The sequence below is a fragment of the Oncorhynchus clarkii genome, chromosome 25 (genome assembly GCF_045791955.1).
Source record: "Oncorhynchus clarkii lewisi isolate Uvic-CL-2024 chromosome 25, UVic_Ocla_1.0, whole genome shotgun sequence".
NCBI lineage: Eukaryota > Metazoa > Chordata > Actinopteri > Salmoniformes > Salmonidae > Oncorhynchus > Oncorhynchus clarkii.
In genome coordinates this window covers 44,813,052-44,828,720 of record NC_092171.1, presented here as the reverse complement: position 1 = coordinate 44,828,720, position 15,669 = coordinate 44,813,052, and the positions used below count along the sequence as shown (strand labels likewise).

The following is a 15,669-nucleotide window of genomic DNA, read 5'->3' as shown; positions in this document are numbered from 1 at the left end:
TTCCTGTAGAAACGGATCAATCACAGAGCACAAGGTCACGCTTACGTTTTGTTTCTGTAGAGCAAAAAAAAAACACATCAGTGAAGGTACTACGCTGTGTACAGACCCCATATTGTTTTTTAAACTGTATTGTTGGTTAAGGGGCTCGTAAGTAATCATTTCACTGTAAGGTCTACTACACCTGTTGTATTCAGCATTTCACTGTGAGGTCTACTACACCTGTTGTATTCAGCATTTCACTGTAAGGTCTACTACACCTGTTGTATTCAGCATTTCACTGTGAGGTCTACTACACCTGTTGTATTCAGCATTTCACTGTGAGGTCTACTACACCTGTTGTATTCAGCATTTCACTGTGAGGTCTACCTACATCTGTTGTATTCAGCATTTCACTGTAAGGTCTACTACACCTGTTGTATTCAGCATTTCACTGTGAGGTCTAGTACACCTGTTGTATTCAGCATTTCACTGTAAGGTCTACTACACCTGTTGTATTCAGCATTTCACTGTAAGGTCTACTACACCTGTTGTATTCAGCATTTCACTGTAAGGTCTACTACACCTGTTGTATTCAGCATTTCACTGTGAGGTCTACTACACCTGTTGTATTCAGCATTTCACTGTAAGGTCTACTACACCTGTTGTATTCAGCATTTCACTGTAAGGTCTACTACACCTGTTGTATTCAGCATTTCACTGTGAGGTCTACTACACCTGTTGTATTCAGCATTTCACTGTAAGGTCTACTACACCTGTTGTATTCAGCATTTCACTGTAAGGTCTACTGCACCTGTCCTAGTTGGTCTGTGTCTGTCCCAGTTGGTCTGTGGTCTGTCTGTCCTAGAAGGTCTGTGTCTGTCCCAGTTGGTTTGTGGTGTGTCTGTCCTAGAAGGTCTGTGGTGTGTCTGTCCTAGTTGGTCTGTGGTGTGCCTGTCCTAGAAGGTCTGTGGTGTGTCTGTCCCAGTTGGTCTGTGGTGTGTCTGTCCCAGTTGGTCTGTGGTGTGTCTGTCCTAGTTGGTCTGTGTCTGTCCCAGTTGGTCTGTGTTGTGTCTGTCCTAGTTGGTCTGTGTCTGGCCCAGTTGGTCTGTGTCTGTCCCAGTTGGTCTGTGGTGTGTCTGTCCTAGTTGGTCTGTGTCTGTCCCAGTTTGTCTGTGGTGTGTCTGTCCCAGTTGGTCTGTGGTGTGTCTGTCCCAGTTGGTCTGTGGTGTGTCTGTCCCAGTTGGTCTGTGGTGTGTCTGTCCTAGTTGGTCTGTGTCTGTCCTAGTTGGTCTGTGTCTGTCCCAGTTTGTCTGTGGTGTGTCTGTCCTAGTTGGTCTGTGGTGTGTCTGTCCTAGAAGGTCTGTGTCTGTCCTAGTTGGTCTGTGGTGTGTCTGTCCTAGTTGGTCTGTGGTGTGTCTGTCCTAGTTGGTCTGTGGTGTGTCTGTCCTAGTTGGTCTGCGTCTGTCCCAGTTGGTCTGTGGTGTGTCTGTCCCAGTTCATCTGTGTCTGTCCCAGTTGGTCTGTGGTGTGTCTGTCCTAGTTTGTCTGTGGTGTGTTTGTCCTAGTTGGTCTGTGTCTGTCCTAGTTGGTCTGTGTCTGTCCCAGTTGGTATGTGTCTGTCCCAGCTGGTCTGTGGTGTGTCTGTCCCAGTTGGTCTGTGTCTGTCCCAGTTGGTCTGTGTTGTGTCTGTCCCAGTTGGTCTGTGGTGTGTCTGTCCTAGTTGGTCTGTGTCTGTCCTAGTTGGTCTGTGGTGTGTCTGTCCTAGTTGGTCTGTGTCTGTGCCAGTTTGTCTGTGGTGTATCTGTCTCACCAGATCAACGACTGTCTCTCTCAGTTCTCTGACTTTCTCCTCCAGGTCTAGATTCCTCTCTGTCAGAGTCTCCACCATCTCCTCAGCTCCTAGTGCCCCATCCACCTGGAACGCAGATCATAACACAGCCATCAGCCCCATCCACACAGCCGTCAGCCCCATCAACACAGCCATCATCCCCATCAACACAACCATCAGCCCCATCAACACAACTATCAGCCCCATCCACACAGCCGTCAGCCCCATCTACACAACCATCAGCCCCATCAACACAACCATCAGCCCCATCAACACAGCCATCAGCCCCATCCACACAGCCATCATCCCCATCAACACAGCCAATCATCCCCATCAACACAACCATCAGCCCCATCCACACAGCCGTCAGCCCCATCAACACAGCCATCAGCCCCATCAACACAGCCAATCATACCCATCAACACAACCATCAGCCCCATCAACACAACCATCAGCCCCATCCACACAGCCGTCAGCCCCATCAACACAACCATCAGCCCCATCAACACAACCATCAGCCCCATCAACACAGCCGTCAGCCCCATCAACACAGCCATCAGCCCCATCAACACAGCCAATCATCCCCATCAACACAACCATCAGCCCCATCCACACAGCCGTCAGCCCCATCCACACAGCCGTCAGCCCCATCAACACCGCCATCATCCCCATCAACACAACCATCAGCCCCATCAACACAACCATCAGCCCCATCAACACAACCATCAGCCCCATCAACACAACCATCAGCCCCATCCACACAGCCGTCAGCCCCATCTACACAACCATCAGCCCCATCAACACAGCCGTCAGCCCCATCAACACAGCCATCATCCCCATCAACACAACCATCAGCCCCATCAACACAACCATCAGCCCCATCCACACAGCCGTCAGCCCCATCAACACAGCCATCATCCCCATCAACACAACCATCAGCCCCATCAACACAACCATCAGCCCCATCAACACAGCCATCACCCCCATCAACACAGCCATCACCCCCATCAACACAGCCGTCAGGGACTACAATTATTCTTATTCCCTCACCAGCAGCCGTGTTAAGCGTTTGTAACATAAACCTTTTCCTTTACAGGAAACCTGGGAATTTGGGGAAAGTTCCCAGAACTGTTCAACCCAATAAAAACACAGGAAAATGTGTATTTTAACTGTGCCTTCAAAATAGGGAGGTCCAGGTCGTCACAAAAATACAACATTTAGACGGCTCAACTCCGCTCACATGCTCTGCTTAGTGGTACATTAACGGGAAAGAAACGACAGGCAATCAATCCAGTGGGATGGACGTGACAAGATACTCAGGTGGGCGGGGCATGCGCGTTGCCACTCATCACATCATAAAGGCCACTGTGAAGAAGACAAGATACTCAGGTGGGCGGGGCATGCGCGTTGCCACTCATCACATCATAAAGGCCACTGTGAAGAAGACAAGATACTCAGGTGGGCGGGGCATGCGCGTTTCCACTCATCACATCATAAAGGCCACTGTGAAGAAGACAAGATACTCAGGTGGGCGGGGCATGCGCGTTGCCACTCATCACATCAGAAAGGCCACTGCTGAAAAACGACTGCCCTTCTGTACCCGTTCAACATAACCTAGATGTACAGTGTGGCAAAAAAGTATTTGTAATTGGGTAATTGTGCAAGTTCTCCCACTAAAAAATATGAGAGAGGCCTGTAATTTTCATCATAGGTACACTTCAACTTCAACGAAGTATTGAGATAAACTTTTGTTATTGACCAAATACTTATTTTCCACCATAATTTGCAAATAAATTCATAAAAAAATCCTACAATGTGATTTTCTGGATTTTATTTCTCATTTTGTCTGTCATAGTTGAAGTGTACCTATGATTAAAATTACAGGCCTCTCTCATCTTTTTAAGTGGGAGAACTTGCACAATTGGTGGCTGACTAAATACTTTTTGCCCCACTGTATGTGTTTGTGAGTGTGGTTTGGAGAGTGAGCTGCGTTCAGGAGATCGAGGTGTTTGAGAGTGTGGGTTGGAGAGTGAGCTGCGTTCAGGGGATCGAGGTGTTTGAGAGTGTGGGTTGGAGAGTGAGCTGCGTTCAGGGGATCGAGGTGTTTGAGAGTGTGGGTTGGAGAGTGAGCTGCGTTCAGGGGATCGAGGTGTTTGAGAGTGTGGGTTGGAGAGTGAGCTGCGTTCAGGGGATCGAGGTGTTTGAGAGTGTGGGTTGGAGAGTGAGCTGCGTTCAGGGGATTGAGGTGTTTGAGAGTGTGGGTTGGAGAGTGAGCTGCGTTCAGGGGATCGAGGTGTTTGAGAGTGTGGGTTGGAGAGTGAGCTGCGTTCAGGGGATCGAGGTGTTTGAGAGTGTGGGTTGGAGAGTGAGCTGCGTTCAGGGGATCGAGGTGTTTGAGAGTGAGGGCTGGAAGCAGACGTTACAACATCACCCAAGTAATCATCAATTTAGAGCGCAGCTGCACGCCACCCGATCGTAATGCCCGTGGTAAATTTGGTTTGACTTTGGATATCCCAATGGGGCTAATTAGGAACCATCAGTAAATTACACAATGCACATGGGACATTATAAACAAGTTTAAATAGCTCAACATTTCAATGACTTAAAAACCTCAAACCTACTATGAATTGTAGAAATTCAAATACAAACTAAATATTGTCCCATTTACATTGTGTAATTTATTGACTGTCCCTAACTAGACCCGGAGATAGGCTATCCAAAGTCAAACCTACTTTGCCGCTGTCGCACACCAGATCTCAGCTAAAAACACAGAATCAATTGGTTTATCTCTCTGTGACACCGATAACTTCCGAACAAAGTTGACTTCAAATACAAAGCTGTCTTTCCAATCGATTCAAACACTCAACGTATAAAAATATTATTCAAATGAAAACCGAGATAACAACATAATATACAGTGCCTTGCGAAAGTATTCGGCCCCCTTGAACTTTGCGACCTTTTGCCACATTTCAGGCTTCAAACATAAAGATATAAAACTGTATTTTTTTGTGAAGAATCAACAACAAGTGGGACACAATCATGAAGTGGAACGACATTTATTGGATATTTCAAACTTTTTTAACAAATCAAAAACTGAAAAATTGGGCGTGCAAAATTATTCAGCCCCCTTAAGTTAATACTTTGTAGCGCCACCTTTTGCTGCGATTACAGCTGTAAGTCGCTTGGGGTATGTCTCTATCAGTTTTGCACATCGAGAGACTGACATTTTTTCCCATTCCTCCTTGCAAAACAGCTCGAGCTCAGTGAGGTTGGATGGAGAGCATTTGTGAACAGCAGTTTTCAGTTCTTTCCACAGATTCTCGATTGGATTCAGGTCTGGACTTTGACTTGGCCATTCTAACACCTGGATATGTTTATTTTTGAACCATTCCATTGTAGATTTTGCTTTATGTTTTGGATCATTGTCTTGTTGGAAGACAAATCTCCGTCCCAGTCTCAGGTCTTTTGCAGACTCCATCAGGTTTTCTTCCAGAATGGTCCTGTATTTGGCTCCATCCATCTTCCCATCAATTTTAACCATCTTCCCTGTCCCTGCTGAAGAAAAGCAGGCCCAAACCATGATGCTGCCACCACCATGTTTGACAGTGGGGATGGTGTGTTCAGCTGTGTTGCTTTTACGCCAAACATAACGTTTTGCATTGTTGCCAAAAAGTTCAATTTTGGTTTCATTTGACCAGAGCACCTTCTTCCACATGTTTGGTGTGTCTCCCAGGTGGCTTGTGGCAAACTTTAAACGACACTTTTTATGGATATCTTTAAGAAATGGCTTTCTTCTTGCCACTTTTCCATAAAGGCCAGATTTGTGCAATATACGACTGATTGTTGTCCTATGGACAGAGTCTCCCACCTCAGCTGTAGATCTCTGCAGTTCATCCAGAGTGATCATGGGCCTCTTGGCTGCATCTCTGATCAGTCTTCTCCTTGTATGAGCTGAAAGTTTAGAGGGACGGCCAGGTCTTGGTAGATTTGCAGTGGTCTGATACTCCTTCCATTTCAATATTATCGCTTGCACAGTGCTCCTTGGGATGTTTAAAGCTTGGGAAATCTTTTTGTATCCAAATCCGGCTTTAAACTTCTTCACAACAGTATCTCGGACCTGCCTGGTGTGTTCCTTGTTCTTCATGATGCTCTCTGCGCTTTTAACGGACCTCTGAGACTATCACAGTGCAGGTGCATTTATACGGAGACTTGATTACACACAGGTGGATTGTATTTATCATCATTAGTCATTTAGGTCAACATTGGATCATTCAGAGATCCTCACTGAACTTCTGGAGAGAGTTTGCTGCACTGAAAGTAAAGGGGCTGAATAATTTTGCACGCCCAATTTTTCAGTTTTTGATTTGTTAAAAAAGTTTGAAATATCCAATAAATGTCGTTCCACTTCATGATTGTGTCCCACTTGTTATTGATTCTTCACAAAAAAATACAGTTTTATATCTTTATGTTTGAAGCCTGAAATGTGGCAAAAGGTCGCAAAGTTCAAGGGGGCCGAATACTTTCGCAAGGCACTGTATATAGTAGGCTGTATGCTTATCTTAATCATGTTCAATCAATTGAGTTATATTTTGCTACTTGTAGGCTACTGTCTGTAATTTGACTCAGTATATTTCATGCTGCGTAGCCTAGCGTGGTCAATGATGTGCCAAATCAGGGATTTAGTACATTTTTATTTGGTAAGCATTAGTATAATCCGCCTCAATATTTGCAGCTGTAGGTGCTAATAGGAGCTGATCCGTCTTGACATTATAATTATATAATGAGGTAAGATTAGAATGTAGAAAGCTTATCCGAGGACAGCGCTCCCTTTCTTTGGAAGTATGCTTGGGGTCATTGTCCTTGTTGGAGTCCCTGTGTATGACCTTCTACCTGGCCCTGAACCCAGCTACCTGCCTCCTCCTGTGTATGACCTTCTGCCTGCCCCTGGACCCAGCTACCTGCCTCCTCCTGTGGTCCTTTACCAATAAAACACCTGCTGCGCCCTGCGCTTGAAACCAGCTCTCTGTCTCCCATCATGTCTCCCATCATATTCATTACAGCTGTGGGCATATGGGCATGATTGAAATAGAAGGAAGGAAAACTATTGCATAGCCTTAATTCCGTGACGTACAATTTGTTTTCCTAATCATCTCGTAAATCTCAGTTTTGGACGAGACTGACTTTATGACCAAAATTATCCTATTTACACTAGAAAAAGGTTTCCGTCTCATATCAATGGCTGTTTTCAACCAGAGAAGTTGCTTTTTTTCCGATTCAGTCGGGAAAAACTAAATATGTAGAGCTTATTAATAATGTAAATGGAATATAGATAAAGACACTTACAGTTATGGATATAACTATGTAAAGATACAATCAGTGTAATCAGAGCTCTGTATTTATTTGGACAGTGAAGCATAAAAATAAATGTGTCTCTATACTCCAGCATTTTGGACTTGAGATAAATAAAATCTGGCTCTATACTCCAGCATTTTGGATTTGAGATAAATAAAATGTGGCTCTATACTCCAGCATTTTGGATTTGAGATAAATAAAATGTGTCTCTATACTCCAGCATTTTGGACTTGAGATAAATAAAATGTGTCTCTATACTCCAGCATTTTGGATTTGAGATAAATAAAATGTGTCTCTATACTCCAGCATTTTGGACTTGAGATAAATAAAATGTGTCTCTATACTCCAGCATTTTGGATTTGAGATAAATAAAATGTGTCTCTATACTCCAGCATTTTGGATTTGAGATAAATAAAATGTGTCTCTATACTCCAGCATTTTGGACTTGAGATAAATAAAATGTGTCTCTATACTCCAGCATTTTGGATTTGAGATAAATAAAATGTGTCTCTATACTCCAGCATTTTGGACTTGAGATAAATAAAATGTGTCTCTATACTCCAGCATTTTGGATTTGAGATAAATAAAATGTGTCTCTATACTCCAGCATTTTGGACTTGAGATAAATAAAATGTGTCTCTATACTCCAGCATTTTGGACTTGAGATAAATAAAATGTGTCTCTATACTCCAGCATTTTGGATTTGAGATAAATAAAATGTGTCTCTATACTCCAGCATTTTGGATTTGAGATAAATAAAATGTGTCTCTATACTCCAGCATTTTGGACTTGAGATAAATAAAATGTGTCTCTATACTCCAGCATTTTGGATTTGAGATAAATAAAATGTGTCTCTATACTCCAGCATTTTGGACTTGAGATAAATAAAATGTGTCTCTATACTCCAGCATTTTGGACTTGAGATAAATAAAATGTGTCTCTATACTCCAGCATTTTGGACTTGAGATAAATAAAATGTGTCTCTATACTCCAGCATTTTGGACTTGAGATAAATAAAATGTTTCATATTAGGCAACAAAATGTCACCTTTTATTTGAGAGTATTTTTGTTTGACCGTTTTTAGAAGAAAAAAAAGTACTTTGTGTACCAAGTTCCCCCAATTTGAAGAAGTTATAAGTATTTGGACAAATAAAACCATTTTTGGTTGGCCCGGCAATAATGTACTGACTTGTTCAGTAATTGAAGGTGGAAATTCAAACATTGCAGATTGTAAAATACATTTTCAATGCAACAGTACACTAATCAGCAACCAATTGATTAGCAATTATTAATTACGCAACTGTCATGTATAGCCAGAGCCTGCATTAGCCGTCCTTCTTTCACAGCTTGGATAGAAAGTTTAGTGTATAAAATCCGTCCATTCCCACAGTCCAACTGGTGTGAACGACACATTCTGGCGCCAAAGAGCCAACATGGCTCTAGGATCGTTTGGCTCTAGGATCGTTTGTCTCTAGGATCGGTCCGTTTGTCTCCAGGATCGGTCCGTTTGTCTCTAGGATCGGTCCGTCCGTTTGGCTCTAGGATACTTTGTCTCTAGGATTGGTCCGTTTGTCTCTAGGATCAATCCTTTTGTCTCCAGGGTCGGTTTGTTTGTCTCCAGGATCGGTCCGTTTGGTTCTAGGATCGGTCTGTCCGTTTGTCTCTAGAATCGGTCTGTTTGTCTCCAGGGCAGTCTGTTTGTCTCCAGGATCGGTCCGTTTGGTTCTAGGATCGGTCTGTCCGTTTGTCTCCAGGGTCGGTCTGTTTGTCTCCAGGGTCGGTCTGTTCGTCTCCAGGATCGGTCCGTTTGGTTCTAGGATCGGTCCGTCCGTTTGGCTCTAGGATCGGTCCGTTTGTCTCCAGGATCCGTCCGTTTGGCTCTAGGATCGTTTGTCTCTAGGATCGGTCCGTTTGTCTCCAGGATCAATCCTTTTGTCTCCAGGGTCGGTTTGTTTGGTTCTAGGATCGGTCTGTCCGTTTGTCTCTAGAATCGGTCCGCTTGTCTCTAGAATCGGTCCGTTTGTCTCTAGAATCGGTCTGTCTCCAGGGTCGGTCTGTTCGTCTCCAAGATCGGTCCGTTTGGTTCTAGGATCGGTTCGTCCGTTTGTCTCCAGGGTCGGTCTGTTCGTCTCCAGGATCGGTCCGTTTGGTTCTAGGATCGGTCCGTCCATTTGTCTCCAGGGTCGGTCTGTTTTTCCCCAGGGTCGGTCTGTTTGTCTCCAGGATCGGTCCGTTTGGTTCTAGGATCGGTCCATCCGTTAGTCTCTAGAATTGGTCCATTTGTCTCCAGGATCGGTCCGTTTAGATCTAGGATTGGTCCATTTGTCTAACACGATCCCGTGTGTACAGTTGAAGTCGGAAGTTTACATGCACCGTAGCCAAATACATTTAAACTCAGTTTTTCACAATTCCTGACATTTAATCCTAGTAAAAATTCCCTGCCTTAGGTCAGTTAGGATCACCACTTTATTTTAAGAAATGTCAGAATAATAGTAGAGAGAATAATTTATTTCAGCTTTTATTTCTTTCATCACATTCCCAGTGGGTCAGAAGTTTACACACACCCAATTAGTATTTGGTAGCATTGCCTTGAAATTGTTAAACTTGGGTCAAATGTTTTCCCACAATAAGTTGGGTGAATTTTGGCCCATTCCTCCTGACAGAGCTGGTGTAACTGAGTCAGGTTTGTAGGCCTCCTTGCTCACACACGTTTTTTCAGTTCTGCCCACACATTTTCGATAGGATTGAGGTCAGGGCTTTATGATGGCTACTCTAATACCTTGACTTTGTTGTTTTTAAGCCATTTTGCCACAACTTTGGAAGTATGCTTGGGGTCATTGTCCATTTGGAAGACACATTTGCGACCAAGCTTTAATGTCTTGAGATGTTGCTTCAATATATCCACATAATTTTCCTACCTCATGATGCCATCTCTTTTGTGAAGGCACTGAGTTCGAAGGTAGGCCTTGAAATACATCCAAAGGTACACCTCCAATTGACTCAAATTATGTCAATTAGCCTATCAGAAGCTTCTAAAGCCATGACATAATTTTCTGGAATTTTCCAAGCTGTTTAAAGGCACAGTCAACTTAGTGTATGTAAACTTCTGACCCATTGGAATTGTGATACAGTGAATTATAAGTGAAATAATCTGTAAACAAATGTTGAAAAAATTACTTGTGTCATGTACAAAGTAGATGTCCTAACCAACTTGCCAAAACTATAGTTTGTTAATAAGAAATGTGTGGAGTGGTTGAAAAACGAGTTTTAATGACTCCAACCTAAGTATATGTAAACTTCCGACTTCAATTGTATAATATAATCTTGATGTTGTCATCATTTATGTCAAACTGAGCAATTTAAGCTACCCTATCTGGCTCCAGTCTCATCACTCGTAGGCCAACAAGTGTTCACAGAAGGGGGGGGTCGATGTCATTAGCGCCGCTGTGCAGTCGTCAGCTTGGCTTTCTGGACGAGGAGGAGGAAGAGGAGGGCATTTTGATTGCCTTACTGAGGGCATGACTGAACTGCTTGTATTCAACCATATTCCCAGTCACCTTGGTTAAATGCAGTGGTTTGTGCTTTCAGTTTTGTGAGAATACTGCCATCTATCTCCCTATTCTTAGTTAGGGTAGGTTTTAATAGTCACAGAGGGAACAACATCCCCTATACACTTCCTGATGAACTCAGTCACTGTATTCATGTATTTGTTGATGTTATTCTCAGAGGCTACCCGCAACATATCCCAGTCCATGTGATCAAAACTATCTTGAAGCATGGATTCCAATTAGTCAGGCCAGTGTTGAATAGACCTTAGCACGGGTACTTCCTGTTTGAGTTTCTGCCTATAGGAAGCGAGGAGCAAAATGGAGTCTTGATCTGATTTGTCGAAGGGAGGGCGGGGGAGGGCCTTGTAGACATCCCTGGAAGGGACAGTAACACCGGAGAGATTTTGAAGTGCGAGTACTACAGGCAATGTGTTGATAGAACTTTGGTTGCGTTTTCCTCAGCTATTCTCTTTTAGCCCCCCGTTTTAGTAAAGAATATGATGTTTCCAGTTTGCACAAGGTCCAGTGTAGTTCCTTGAGAGTATTCAGCATTTCACTGTAAGGTCTACTACACCTGTTGTATTCAGCATTTCACTGTAAGGTCTACTACACCTGTTGTATTCAGCATTTCACTGTAAGGTCTACTACACCTGTTGTATTCAGCATTTCACTGTAAGGTCTACTACACCTGTTGTATTCAGCATTTCACTGTAAGGTCTACTACACCTGTTGTATTCAGCATTTCACTGTAAGGTCTACTACACCTGTTGTATTCAGCATTTCACTGTAAGGTCTACTACACCTGTTGTATTCAGCATTTCACTGTAAGGTCTACTACACCTGTTGTATTCAGCATTTCACTGTAAGGTCTACTACACCTGTTGTATTCAGCATTTCACTGTAAGGTCTACTACACCTGTTGTATTCATCATTTCACTGTGAGGTCTACTACACCTGTTGTATTCAGCATTTCACTGTAAGGTCTACTACACCTGTTGTATTCAGCATTTCACTGTGAGGTCTACTACACCTGTTGTATTCAGCATTTCACTGTGAGGTCTACTACACCTGTTGTATTCAGCATTTCACTGTGAGGTCTACTACACCTGCTGTATTCAGCATTTCACTGTAAGGTCTACTACACCTGTTGTATTCAGCATTTCACTGTGAGGTCTACTACACCTGTTGTATTCAGCATTTCACTGTGAGGTCTACTACACCTGTTGTATTCAGCATTTCACTGTAAGGTCTACTACACCTGTTGTATTCAGCATTTCACTGTGAGGTCTACTACACCTGTTGTATTCAGCATTTCACTGTGAGGTCTACTACACCTGTTGTATTCAGCATTTCACTGTGAGGTCTACTACACCTGTTGTATTCAGCATTTCACTGTGAGGTCTACTACACCTGTTGTATTCAGCATTTCACTGTGAGGTCTACTACACCTGTTGTATTCAGCATTTCACTGTAAGGTCTACTACACCTGTTGTATTCAGCATTTCACTGTAAGGTCTACTACACCTGTTGTATTCAGCATTTCACTGTAAGGTCTACTACACCTGTTGTATTCAGCATTTCACTGTAAGGTCTACTACACCTGTTGTATTCAGCATTTCACTGTAAGGTCTACTACACCTGTTGTATTCAGCATTTCACTGTAAGGTCTACTACACCTGTTGTATTCAGCATTTCACTGTAAGGTCTACTACACCTGTTGTATTCAGCATTTCACTGTAAGGTCTACTACACCTGTTGTATTCAGCATTTCACTGTAAGGTCTACTACACCTGTTGTATTCAGCATTTCACTGTGAGGTCAACTACACCTGTTGTATTCAGCATTTCACTGTAAGGTCTACTACACCTGTTGTATTCAGCATTTCACTGTAAGGTCTACTACACCTGTTGTATTCAGCATTTCACTGTAAGGTCTACTACACCTGTTGTATTCAGCATTTCACTGTAAGGTCTACTACACCTGTTGTATTCAGCATTTCACTGTAAGGTCTACTACACCTGTTGTATTCAGCATTTCACTGTAAGGTCTACTACACCTGTTGTATTCAGCATTTCACTGTAAGGTCTACTACACCTGTTGTATTCAGCATTTCACTGTAAGGTCTACTACACCTGTTGTATTCAGCATTTCACTGTGAGGTCTACTACACCTGTTGTATTCAGCATTTCACTGTGAGGTCTACTACACCTGTTGTATTCAGCATTTCACTGTAAGGTCTACTACACCTGTTGTATTCAGCATTTCACTGTAAGGTCTACTACACCTGTTGTATTCAGCATTTCACTGTAAGGTCTACTACACCTGTTGTATTCAGCATTTCACTGTAAGGTCTACTACACCTGTTGTATTCAGCATTTCACTGTAAGGTCTACTACACCTGTTGTATTCAGCATTTCACTGTGAGGTCTACTACACCTGTTGTATTCAGCATTTCACTGTGAGGTCTACTACACCTGTTGTATTCAGCATTTCACTGTGAGGTCTACTACATCTGTTGTATTCAGCATTTCACTGTAAGGTCTACTACACCTGTTGTATTCAGCATTTCACTGTAAGGTCTACTACACCTGTTGTATTCGACGCATGTGACAAATTTGGTTTGATTTGCTACACCAAACATCCTGTAACTCCCAGTCATGGATACTAAAAATATTTGGTTAAATCACATTATCTGGTGTAACAATCTGTAGCTGTGAATTTGGGCAGATCCATGGTAAGAAATGTGACTGTTCCTAGTGTAGAAACAATGTCCTATCCCGGAGCTCGAGTAAATGACATTCCTAAGCTGGTCCTGAATGGACTACGTCAGAACATGGACATTGGTTCTATCAAAGACCATGTGGGTTTTAATGCCATTAGGAAGGGCAGCTCCTGACAGTTGAAACTGGATTTTAAAGAGCTGATCGACTCTCTGATGGACACTAATAAAAGACCAATCATATCTAGTGCTGTGCCATCTCCGAATCGTGGCATTGAGCGCCAGCAGCATACCACCCTGCATACCACTGCTGGCTTGTTTCTGAAGATAAGCAGGGTTGGTCCTGGTCAGTCCCTGGATGGGAGACCAGATGCTGCTGGAAGTGGTGTTGGAGGGCCAGTAGGAGGCACTCTTTCCTCTGGTCTAAAAAATATCCCAATGCCAGAGGACAATGTAGGGCACTGTCTTTTGGCTGGGACTATAACGGGTGTCCTGACTCTCTGAGGTCATTAAAGATCCCATGGCACTTATTGTAAGAGTAGGGGTGTTAACCCCGGTGTCCTGGCAAAATTCCCAATCTGGCCATCAAACTGTCACCTAATGATTATTATTATTTGACCCTGCTGGTCATTTATGAACATTTCAACATCTTGGCCATGTTCTGTTATAATCTCCACCCGGCACAGCCAGAAGAGGACTGGCCCACCCTTCATAGCCTGGTTTCTTCCTAGGTTTTGGCCTTTCTAGGGAGTTTTTCCTAGCCACCGTGCTTCTACACCTGCATTGCTTGCTGTTTGGGGTTTTAGGCTGGGTTTCTGTACAGCACTTTGAGATATCAGCTGATGTACGAAGGGCTAGATAAATACATTTGATTTGATTTGACCTAATAATCCCCAGTTTACTATTGGCTCATTCATCATCCCCCTCCTCTCCCCTGTAACTATTCCCCAGGTCGTTGCTGCAAATGAGAGCGTGTTCTCAGTCAACTTACCTGGTAAAATAACGGATAAATACATTAAGGACTCTTTCTCTTCACAACTGGCTACGTGATTATTGCAGCTCAATAGGTGTAACATTTGTTGACAATTTTGATATCTTTTGGAAACAAAACATGTTTTATAAGGAGGATGGGATCCACCCAAATCATTTGGGTTCCTGGATCCTTTCACAGTATTATAAGGAGGATGGGATCCACCCAAATCATTTGGGTTCCTGGATCCTTTCACAGCATTATAAGGAGGAAGGGATCCACCCAAATCATCTGGGTTCCTGGATCCTTTCACAGCACTATAAGGAGGATGGGATCCACCCAAATCATCTGGGTTCCTGGATCCTTTCACAGCATTATAAGGAGGAAGGCATCCACCCAAATCATTTGGGTTCCTGGATCCTTTCACAGCATTATAAGGCTGTGTTGAGACAATGACCCAAGCCCAGCACAGTTAATCCCTACCATTGTAACGCAGGTTCCTGGATCCTTTCACAGCATTATAAGGCTGCTTTGAGACAATGTCTTACCAATGACCCAAGCCCACCTCATTTAATCCCTACCATTGTGTCGCTGAGTCATCATAATGCTTCAGCAAAATGTACATTATCCCAGGGACTTTGGAAGACACAATGTAAGGAACCTAATGTATGTCCCTCTAACTGAAATCAAATCAAATTTTATTGTCACATGCGCCGAATACAACAGCTGTAGACCTTACAGTTATATTCTTACTTACGAGCCCCTAACCAACAGTGCAGTTTCAAAACAATACAGATAAGAATAAGAGAGAAAAGTAACAAGTAATTAAAGAGCAGCAGTAAAAAATAACAACATATACAAGGGGGTGCCGGTACAGAGTCAATGTGCACCTGTTAGTGGAGGTAGTATGGACATAGGTAGAGTTAATAGAGTTAATTAAAGTGACTATGCATAGATGACAAAAGAGAGTGGCAGTGGTGTGGAGAGGGGGGGGGGGGGGCAATGCAAATAGTCTGGGTAGCCATTTGACTAGATGTTCAGGAGTCTTATAAACTTAAACTATAGGCTGTCTCGTTGTTGTCAGTGATCAGGCCTACCACTGTTGTGTCACAAGCAAATTGAGTGATGATGTTGGAGTCGTGCCTGGCCGTGCAGTCATGGGTGAACAAGGAGTAGAGGAGGGGACTGAGCACGCACCCCTGAGGGGCCCCCGTGTTGATGATCAGCGTGGCGATGTGTTGTTACCAACCCTTACCACCTGGGGGTGGCCCGT

The 15,669-nt window shown here is 43.4% G+C and overlaps 1 protein-coding gene across 2 annotated transcripts in view; it reads right to left on the bottom strand.

Annotated features, from left to right (window-relative positions):
• Positions 1-15,669, bottom strand: part of LOC139383799 (dynactin 1b) — a 109,926-nt gene that overhangs the window by 29,204 nt on the left and 65,053 nt on the right. For both annotated transcript variants that reach the window (XM_071128370.1, XM_071128369.1), the window contains 2 exons: positions 1,790-1,894; positions 1-3 (listed from right to left, as the gene is read on the bottom strand). The exon at positions 1-3 is cut by the window's left edge and continues 306 nt beyond it. In XM_071128370.1, coding sequence (XP_070984471.1) covers positions 1-3; positions 1,790-1,894 — 108 coding nt within the window. The remainder of the gene's footprint in view (positions 4-1,789; positions 1,895-15,669) is intronic.